General features: G+C 49.1%; 1 protein-coding gene across 1 annotated transcript; it reads left to right on the plus strand.

Annotated features, from left to right (window-relative positions):
- Positions 1–472: 472 nt before the first annotated feature.
- Positions 473–3,747, plus strand: MYC (MYC proto-oncogene, bHLH transcription factor). The gene is made up of 3 exons (XM_066578789.1): positions 473–582; positions 1,205–1,905; positions 2,291–3,747. Exons 2-3 carry the CDS (start codon positions 1,227–1,229, stop codon positions 2,869–2,871), a joined length of 1,260 nt encoding a protein of 419 aa, XP_066434886.1. The 5' UTR covers positions 473–582; positions 1,205–1,226; the 3' UTR covers positions 2,872–3,747.
- Positions 3,748–10,964: the final 7,217 nt, after the last annotated feature.

The following is a 10,964-nucleotide window of genomic DNA, read 5'->3' on the forward strand; positions in this document are numbered from 1 at the left end:
CTCCACATTCGGGGACTACAACTCCCACCATCCTCTCTGCACTGAAGAAACTACAACTCTCACCATCCTCTCTACAACCAGGGACTACAACTCCCACTATTCACGTTGCAGACTGGGGCTATAACCCCCACCCTCCTCTCCCCCTTCCATGTGACTACAACCCCCACCATCCTCTCTACAGCCCTGGGATTACAATTCCCCCCTTCGCTCTCCAGCCCCCCCGCGCGCGGCGCTGAGAATAAACACGGCTGATACAATGTTGCAGCTGCCCCCACGTGACCCGCCCGCCCCGCACACTCAGCGCCCCGGGATTGGCGCAGTTCTGCATTGTATCCGGCTGTGTGTGCACACAAATGGTTAACCCCGCCTCTTACTACATTACCGCACACACCCCGCCCTCTGGCCACGCCCCGCCCTCTAAGATTTGGCGCGAACACGGAGGCTGCGCCGGTATATAAGGCCGTCCCGGGCGCCTCCTGCCTGTGTTGCTCGGAGTCTGCGGCGGAGTGTGGATCTAGGGGGGCGGCGGAGAGGGGCGCCTGTGGATTGTTACACGCCTGGCATTGTGGATTGGATTGCAGGGTAAGGGGATCCCTGCTCTGCTTCTCATCGGGGGGCTTCTCCACTGATGTGGGGGGTCCCTGGAGCTGTCTCTAGAAGGGGGTGGGGCTGTTGGAGGTCTCTACTTTCCCATGTGACATGAGTGTGAAGGGTGGGGGGCACTGCTGTTACAGCTGACAGTATGGGGGTGCTGCCTGACACTTGGCAGTGGTGGGTGGGCAGCTGGTAGCCCCCTCTATGCTGTCATAGTGCTGGGGGTCTCCCAGGGTGTTGTCATTGCAGTGAGGGGCTTCAGCACTGCATACTCCTGCCTTGTATGTGGTGCCGGTGTAGTATTGCGGGGCTGACCTCGCCGCCATGTGACCCCCTCCCTCCTCCCCGCACAGCCGGCTTTTTCCTGGAAGGTGCATGCCTGACACTCAGCCCTTTGTTCCCAGGGAAAGTTTGAGGTTGCCGTGTATCGCTGCCACGCTAGACGAGCCCTAAATGCCCCTTGTGTGGCGTGCCGAGGGCTCGGTGACAGATGGGCTCTGTTGCCTTGTAGCGGTGGTTTTCTAGGAGGTGGCAGCGGGATTCCTGACTGTCTCGCTCCTGGAAGTGCTTTAAAGGTTCGTTTCAGTCTAATCACGTGTTGGTCTTGCAGGTCGCCAGTGAAGGAGTCCAAGATGCCTCTGAACTCCAGCTATCCGAGCCGCAACTACGACCTGGATTACGACACCATGCAGCCCGTCTTCTACTTTGATGAGGATGAGAATTTCTACCAGCAGCAGTACGGCCGGCTGCAGCCGCCGGCCCCCAGCGAGGACATCTGGAAGAAGTTTGAGCTGCTGCCCACCCCACCACGGTCCCCTAGCCGGAGGTCCAGCCTGTCCAACCTCTTTCCATCTACTGACCAGCTGGAGCTGGTCACAGAGTTCCTGGGAGGGGACATGGTGAATCAAAGCTTCATCTGTGACCAGGATGACGAGACGTTTGTAAAGTCCATCATCATCCAGGACTGTATGTGGAGTGGCTTTTCTGCAGCAGCCAAGCTGGAGAAAGTGGTGTCGGAGAAGCTGGCATCTTACCAGGCTTCTAGGAAGGAGAGTTCTGTCTCTGCCCAAAACCAGGAGCAGCAAAGCCCACAGAAGTCTCCTACCTGCCAGGGGAACCTCAGCCCCATAGGAACCAGTAGGACCGTCAGCGGATACCTACAGGATCCAAGTTCTGAATGCATTGACCCTTCGGTGGTCTTCCCGTACCCCTTGAATGATACAATTGCCAAAGTTGGCTCTCAGTGCTTGGTTCAGGAGCTGAATATGGAAACGCCACCCATCAGTAGCAGCGGATGCAGCTCAGAATCTGGTGAGTACATGGCTTGGGTGCTCTTGCATACAATTGCTGCATTGCCTAGGGTGGGGGTGCCTCTGTATCGGTCAGCCATTGACTATTCCCCATGTTGGTGAGGGAGGGGTCCGTGTAGTGCATATGTGCTGATATATCAGCGTGATGTTTCACAGCTGTTGGAAGTTGTCGCTCTGTAGATCTGCAGCACTGCAGTGGTGGGTGGGGTTTCCAGTGAAAGTGGTTGAGCAATGAATGATAGTTTAGGGCAGGGACGCGGCACGCTTTCTAAGAATGCTATGGACAATGACTTGTGTCTTCGCCTTTGTCACACTGTCTTGATCGCTGCTACTATAGAGGAATGCAGTGCTTGGCATTACTAACTTGTATGCATCTCTCTTTCCAGAAGAGGAACAAGAGGATGAAGATGACGACGACGATGAAGAGGATGAGGAAGAGATTGACGTTGTCACAGTAGAAAAAAGATACACGGCATCCAAGAAAAACGACTCCTACACCCACCAGTCCAGACCCCACCACAGCCCTCTAGTCTTGAAGCGGTGTCATGTACCGATTCATCAGCACAACTACGCGGCACCTCCTTCAACAAAAGTGGACTATCCCTCCTCCAAAAGGGTTAAGCTCGAAAGCAACGGTAGAGTTCTCAAACAGATCAGCAACAACCGCAAGTGTTCGAGTCCTCGGTCGTCGGACAGCGAGGAGAACGACAAGAGGCGGACACACAATGTTTTAGAGCGGCAAAGGCGGAATGAACTGAAACTTAGTTTTTTTGCTCTCAGGGACCAGATACCTGAGGTAGCCAATAACGAGAAGGCCCCCAAAGTAGTTATCCTTAAAAAGGCAACGGAATACGTCATCTCCATGCAGGAAGACGAGCGCCGGCTCATACGGGAGTCGGAACAGTTAAAACTTAAAAGAGAACAATTAAAACAGAAACTCAAACAGTTAAAGAACGGGAGTTTGTGAATCTCCTAAAGACTTAAAGACTTCTTGAACTGTGACGTCTATTTCAAGGTTGTAGTCTTGAAATCCTCCAAGATGTTGTAGACTATGGACTAATGCATGCAAAGGATTGAGAAAAATACAAACTACACAACCTTGGCTTGGTCTTCGATAAGATTTTGCCAGCACCTTAATACTGCCTCAATATATGAATGAGTATACGGGAATACAGAACTTTTTTTCTTTATTTGCTCGAAGCGATTTTGTTTGTTTTTACATATCTTTGTATTTAAAACCTTTATTTTTCTTATAAACAGATACTGAAGTTTTGCTCTAAATAGCTTTACGACTCTCTACAACGTGGCTGACGTGTCATAATATCTTAACAACAATCTCTCTAGATGTAACTTGTATTAATCACTTCTAACAGCAAGAAAAAGGGCAAAGTCTAACATCGCTTGTTACTGCCGTTATGCCTATAATTAAACTCTTTTGTTTTGTTAAATGTCAATATTCTATTATAAAAGTCATTTGGTTGATATTTCTATCTGATCTGACAAAGTCTGAAGACCCAACGATGAAGGTGCTGACCAACTCATTAGCAGTGTCCTGTAAAGCTGGTTTCCTTTACTCTTAAAGACGAGGTTGGGGATTCTTGGGTGGTCTTTTGAGGGATTAAGGAGGTAAAAAGGTTCACAATTTGGATTTCTTGTCTATTGATTCTTGTAATGATATTATAACATGCTGGCGGTCTAAAATTCATCAATGTCTCTTTACAAGGCTTGTTTGCGTAAGTTAAACTATATATTGGGCTGTGCCCAGGTTGATATAGTGGCCTTTAATGCGGCAAGCTGTTTGGAATAAGCTTCAGAAAATAAAACAAAAAAAAATCAGTTTAAATGTTTTTGGCTTCTTTGTGGTCTTGAATATGTCTTTGGTCTAGGTGTAATGGGTAGGAACTGTATACTATCTATTACACCTATAGTGTATAAACTGAATGAACATGTCTGCTTCCATATGATAGCTTGGTCACTTGTCATTATGGTCTCTTCTGTACATGGCAATCACTTTTAGCATGTCTTATGAATGTACCTTTTTTCTTTCTATTCCTCAGGCTTGGTATAACACCCATTCACTTCAATGGGGACTTCTGCCTGTAATACCAACCCTGGCCTCTAGTGGAAACAGCTGTTTGCTTACTGCAGATATATACAGGGGTCCCAGGAGGTGGGCACTTGCTAGCCTACTTATTGATTGCATTGCCTCGCCTCAGACTAGACCATTGGTTTGCAACTGGACAACATCCCCCACCCTCCCTAAGTTAGATATAACTTGATCATGGAATGACACACCAATAGTAGCTCTGGGGTTGTGCTGTCTGGAACCTCCACTGATCAGCAGCTCTCTGGGATAGTGTGTCTTGTAGATGAAGCAGACAACTCTGTTCCCACTGCAGTGGCCACACTTGATATTACAGGTGAAAGTTCCCATTGAAGTGAATGGGTGTAATACCATACTTGGCCACTGCAGTGGGAACAAAGCTGTCTGCTTCCTGCAGAAATCCTCTGCCCATGAGCACACCAGCTTGCTTGGCAGTGAGGGCCCCTGGGAGTTAACCTCACCCCCTGATGGACTGTCTTCAACTGGATCTCCCTTCTTAAATGCCACTTTAACATGTATCTGGAAGACTACCTTGTGTTTTGTTTTTAATCTTTCTAGCAGCTTTGTCTCAGTCTATGGCTCTTCAACTGTTGCAAATCTATGACGAATATGCTTGCTGGTGGGAGGCCGAGGGTTATAACTGCAACAGCTGGAGAACCATAGGTTGATCTACTGTCCAACACCTTGAACCAGTCTAATGTAAGTGATCTAGAACAATGTCCCAGCACGGGCAGAATTTCTTTTTTTCCTTACTGCACGAACGGGCAACTTAAAGGTGTTTGGAGCCAACTGAAGTGGCTACTGTAATTAGGCTGGTGTGCTGGCCCACCACTAAGCCCCTCTTTACACGGGACAAACTGCTAGGCAAACGCTGCCTACGGCCCATCCCAGGGGAGCACAGCAGCGAGGATCACTCCCAGGCTTCTGCTTACATTGAACGGCTGGTCCAGGTTTCTGCATGCATTACACGGGACGACGATGCTTAAATCCTGCTGTAAATGCGGGGTTTTGAGCAATTCTTTAATCCTCTCGTGTTAGGGCCAAGAAAGAGGCTAAAGGCTCTACTGGCTGCAAGGGTGGGAGAAGCTGCCTGGCTCGGAGGCTGGTGGGCAAATGATTGTATTTATGCTTCATTCTCAGATGACCCTGAACTGCCTAACTGAGCAGTCAGACGCAAACGCTGGAGTGTCTAATGGGCAAATACAGCTTGTCTCCGTGTCACCGGAACAAGGTTGTGTAAAGACTTTAATGTGTCTGGAGGTTAAAGTGTAGAGCAGACAAGTGGCTGGTGGAGGTGTGGAAACACAAGACTTGGGATGGCAGAGACTAGCCGTGGTCTGTGGTGCTGCAGCTGTTGGGGGTCCAGCAGCTGGTAGTCACATCATGTAACAAGCATCTCCCGAGAAGACCGGTGGCAGCTGTAAACCGGAGGAGCCCAACTGCATGATAAAGCTGTCAGGCGGTGAGTAAGGGTCTTCTTGTTCCAAGACCCCAATCGGCCAGTGCAAAATATAAACTGCACAACTAGGATGCCCCATGAGGCTTCCAACATAACCTATCTCCAGTTGTGCCCTAATTATAGGATATCTTCAGCTGCTACTTGCCATTACTTAAAGCGGTTGTCCAGGGTTCGGAAAAGACATGGCTGTTTTCTTCCAGACCGAGTGTCACCCTTGTCCATGGAGGAGGAGGGGGGGGGGGGTATTGAAGTGAGTAGGAGCTGCAGTACAAGACTCAACCTATGGGCAGGGTGGTGCTGGTTTTTAAAGAAAGTTGTTTTTCTAACCCTGGCCAAGCCCCTTAAATGTCTGATAGCCTATCCTCAGGTGAAGCCATTGATAGTAGATCGGCAATGGTCAGTCACCCAAGGCTACCACTGATCAGCTGTTCTCTGGGCCAGTGCACTAAGCTGATGTCTTCTTAAAGCTCCATCCCCTCTAGAGTGGCCAGGCTTGGTATTACACCTTCATTTTATTGGGAACTACACCTGTAATACCAAACCTGGCCACCCTAGTGGGAACAGAGCTATTTGCAGAAATCTGCTCTGTGCATGAGCACACCTACCTGCCTGCAAGCTAAATGGTGGAGGCGCTGGGCTCCCAACCTGCATGAATCTGCTGTTAATGACCTAACCTGAAGGTAGGTTATCAATATTTTACTACTGGATTTCCCATTTAATTCTGTTCCCACACTGATCGTCTTGTCTGCGGTTTGCCGGTTGCTTTTGAGTTATTTCCATCTTGTGAATTGTTGATGTACGGCTAGAATATGCCATCACTTTAATCAGGAGCGTTCTCCCTTCCGGGCCCTCTGGGGGGCCACCTGCACACAGCAGAGCTGGTTCCGCATGCAGAATCTGGCCCTGACCGCGGCCGGCGACCCTGTGTACCTGTCAGCCGCTTTCTTTCTGTACTGCAGATGGTCCGGACAGCTTGCCACTAGACATGCGCAGTGCAGATTCTGCTACGCCGCCGCTACGCGATGATGTGTAATCCGCAGCCTTTCTGCAATGTTATTTCCAGAATGGCGGCTTCTATTGACTTCAATGAAAGCCGTCGGTGGAATCCGCTCAAACATAGTGCTTTCCCCTCCTGTGCAGGAAGAGTCACTTTTTCATCTCCTGCTACGGACGGTATTTGCTGCAGAATGCCCCTCCACCGCCCGTTGCGTGTAGCTAGGAAGGTAAGGAAGACCCTCCTGCTTGTTCTCTAACCTCAGTGCCTATTGTGATAAAAGCTGCCCATGACGATGAGACCACCAGAACTCTCTTCTTCAGGAACCCCGTAGAGAGCATGCGCTCAGACATGGCAGGGTTGTCGCAGCATTATGTGCATGGATTACTACAGCCCTCATTCAGGGGCAAGGTTTTACCCTAGAGTACTACTTGAAGACCACCTTAGTGTGACCTATAGCCTGATTGTGCAGTATCCACATAGGTGGGACTATTGTGGGAGCAGAAGATGTGGGTCCTAGAGCCTTGGGGGGCCCATGAGATCTGCCATCCCAATATGAGCAGACCAGTAGTATATAGAATGCATTATGATTGGGGGGTCCCAGCAACTCAATGTGACTCATACTGTGCCTCCAATCATTACAGGCCTTAGCTTAAAGGGGTTGTCCCGCGCCGAAACGGGGTTTGTTTTTTTTTCCAATAGGCCCCCCGTTTGTCGCGAGACAAACCCGATGCAGGGGTAAAAAAAAAAAATCAGATAGTACTTACCCGAATCCCCGCGCTGCGGCGACTTCTTCCTTACCTTGCTAAGATGGCCGCCGGGGTCTTCACCCACGGTGGACCGCAGGTCTTCTCCCATGGTGCACCGTGGGCTCTGTGCGTTCCATTGCCGATTCCAGCCTCCTGATTGGCTGGAATCGGCACAAGTGACGGGGCGGAGCTACGAGGAGCAGCTCTCCGGCACGAGCGGCCCCATTCAGAAGGGAGAAGACCGGACTGCGCAAGTGCGTCTAATCGGGCGATTAGACGCTGAAATTAGACGGCACCATGGAGACGGGGACGCCAGCAACGGAACAGGTAAGTGAATAACTTCTGTATGGCTCATATTTAATGCACGATGTACATTACAAAGTGCATTAATATGGCCATACAGAAGTGTATAACCCCACTTGCTTTCGCGGGACAACCTCTTTAAGGCCCATTTACACGAAGTGATGATTGCTAAAAGGCGATAGTTTTAGCGATAATCATTGCGTCTAAACATGCGCCCATCGTGCACTTTTGGAGCATTGCTAGCTGATCGTTAAATTCAATATAACCTAAAAATCGTTGTTAAGCCTTATCAGCAGTTCTCCACGGGGAGAACAAAGGAGCTGAATGCAGATAAGAGCCCTCTGGCTAGTAACTGCATTCAGCAAAGGCTTCATTTGCACACTAATAAGCTATTACGCGGCTGAGTAGCTACTTAATAGTTTATGCACATGACATCATTATGGAACGGGCTGAATGTCGGCGTTATCTCCCCTAGCAGGTAGTGATGGCCGGCTGCTGGATAGCATTGGGATCATCTGGGCAGATTAGATGTGACTCAAATCCCAGGAATGTCCTCTTATCACAAGCAAATTTATTTCAACACTTGGAATATCCCGTTACTGAGCGGCAGGCGAGGAGCCTACGAGGGGGCGGGGCGAGGAGCCTACGAGGGGCCGGGGCTCAGTGCTGATCTTGGGGCGGCTGTCTGCCCGGCATAAAGTGCCATTCTGAGAAATCTAGGAATACAAATCTTGTGAAATTCTGTAATATTATAGTGTAAAAGGGGCTCAGAAGAGAGAAGAAGCTGTGAGGGAGGAGAAACCTGTTAGGCCGTGTCAACAGCATGACGGCCATTTTGAATGCAGCCATCTTGGATTCAACTCTAATGTTTCCGATGGGGAGGTTGGTGTGTGATATATCAAACTGGAGCAGAACTTCACCCGAAAGGAGCGGGGCGCCTCATGTTATCATATTTGTATTTGTTCTCCTGGTAACACAGAGATTGTTCATCATTACGGACAGCGTGACAGATATTGTCCGTATCGGGCATATTCACTGCGTATTTGCGCATTTTCATTTCAGTGTGTAATACGGACCAAAATAGGACGTGCGGCATATTTATATTCACGACACAGAAAGTCGTGTGAAAAATACTCCCATCTGAATACCCCAATGCAATCAATGGAGATTCAGCACTGGGTATTGTGCGCACAAGAATATGCCGTCCGTGTGAATGAGCAGTAAGCCAACAGCGAGGGTTCATTAACTGGAATGAGCAATTCTTTTGCGCGGCTGAGAATTTATTGGCTCTGCACCTTTAAGGCTGAATATCCCGTCACATTCCAGACCCGAGACAAAGTGAACCAACCGTCCCAACAAGCGCATTAGGAGCTAACCCTGTCCTAATGGCCCAAGGATGTCCATACCGGCCACTTGGGGCCGAGCAGTAGTATTTGGATTCTTTAGGGAGTATTACTAGGATACGGCATATTATCGTGGCACTGTATGGCGCTATTATGTGAGCTAAGAACTGTCTAAGGGTAGTTTCACGCTTGCAATAAAATTGCGCGATGACAGAGTGAGCGAAAATGCAGGATAATGAACTCAATGATCTTCAATGGTTTCCTTCGATGTTTTTGCGCATGCGATGTTGCCATCCTACCTTTCTGCGTTTTGTGATTTTTTTATCGCCCATGTTGTCCTATAGAGCCTCCTTTTTATCGCATCCCAAAGCACAATCGTGTGATTTTCATGCGATGCATTTTTTGGGGTGGACGCTCGCAGCCCACACGCACGGTGTAGCTCGCCGCGGGCCCTCTGAGCATCTCTAAGTGATAATCGCTAGGACTTTACCGCGCATCTTTATAGCCAGAGCCGCCAACCTCCCCGTAGATCAGCCGCCTCCAGGATCCGCCGCCGTCTAATCTCTGCCAACCAACAAAGGATACTCTTGTATAGTGCAATGCTAAGCAGCTTTTTACTGCCAACTGGTGCAGAAAATGCGCTGCCCAACAAAAGGCCCGTTCTCAGCCTCAGCACAGAGCAGCCATGGAGGGGTATTAATCTACGGGGGACGGGAGTCACCAAACTCCATAGACGTCCCTCAAAGGGAGGGGGCCTTACATCAGAAGCAAAAGCAGCCGCTGGTGGAAAGTGAAGTGGCAGAAACTGATAATGCAAGGTACAGAAGGGGTTAAAAAGCTACACATATACTGTAAGTAATCCGGGCAAGGAGGCAGCAGAACCAGTTCTATCACTAACGCATACGAAAACTTACATGCTTCCCATCATCACTTTGCAGTGAGTTCCATTTCCGTACCCTAGAGGCACCCCAGAAGGCTCCTTGGAGAAAGAGGTCCGAGCCCAGGCTGTCCCGTCCCCTTGGCTACTAGGTGGCAAAAACCGGACAATCCCCTAAAAAGGAACTACATTGATAGCGTTGAATCGGTCGTGGGTGGTGGTGCGATGCAGCCGTCCTGGAGCTCCCCGCATGTTGTATGCAGCCGGTCTGGAGCTCCCCGCATGTTGTATGCAGCCGTCCTGGAGCTCCCCGCATGTTGTATGCAGTCAGTCTGGAGCTCCCCGCATGTTGTATGCAGTCGGCTAATTAGTTTTATAAGTTCTATAGTCCTAATTACTTTAGTGAATCATTCATTAAGCCAACAATTAGCTTTCTATATATTTCTCATTGTATTCATGTAAATTAGGGAGTGGACTCTTGTATGAAGACATGTCAGCCTTGGGATTTGCCACCCGGGGGAGGGGCGGTGGATCCTTGTAGCTCATGCTTACTACAGGTAGATACATTGATAACTGTGTATCCATCCCCTCCCCCACCCCACCCCACCCCCACCAGCACCTCCAATCACGGCAGCCAAGGAGAACAATATGGGGGATAAAATGGGTTTGTTTTTTTCCCAAAAACTCTCTGTGAGTAAAATAAACAATAGAATGAAAGAAGAAGAACTAACAGCTGACCCTTCGATCAGTGGATTCCCATACGGAGACCTGGAGCTCTAATCAGGGAGGGGGATTAAGAATGAGTTTTCTCAAACCGGAAATGAATGTTATTGGGTGGTAATGATTGTGCTCCCCGTCATATGAGGCGTGATGGAAGGGGATCTTGTACGTAATATTGTAACTGGCCGCCTCCAGATGTATCACACGGATGTTGCACTTTGATTTTTGATTTAAAGTCACGGCACATATAATTCTTGCTCTGAGCTGACCAATCGGATGGATGAACTTTTGTAAAGAACGTGGGTTGGCCTCTGGGTTTGCGGATGAGCGGACTTTCTCCATCACACCTTTCACGCATGGTGATGAATGATGCAGATCGATGAGACGGAACAATTAGATAATTCGAGGCCCTGGAATTGGTCACTATAGGTTTTCTTAGCAGGATACTTGAAATAACTAAGTTTGTACTTCGTTAGGTAACCGGAGGGGGTAAACCCATTAGGACCAAAAA

The sequence above is a fragment of the Eleutherodactylus coqui genome, chromosome 9 (genome assembly GCF_035609145.1).
Source record: "Eleutherodactylus coqui strain aEleCoq1 chromosome 9, aEleCoq1.hap1, whole genome shotgun sequence".
Lineage (NCBI taxonomy): Eukaryota > Metazoa > Chordata > Amphibia > Anura > Eleutherodactylidae > Eleutherodactylus > Eleutherodactylus coqui.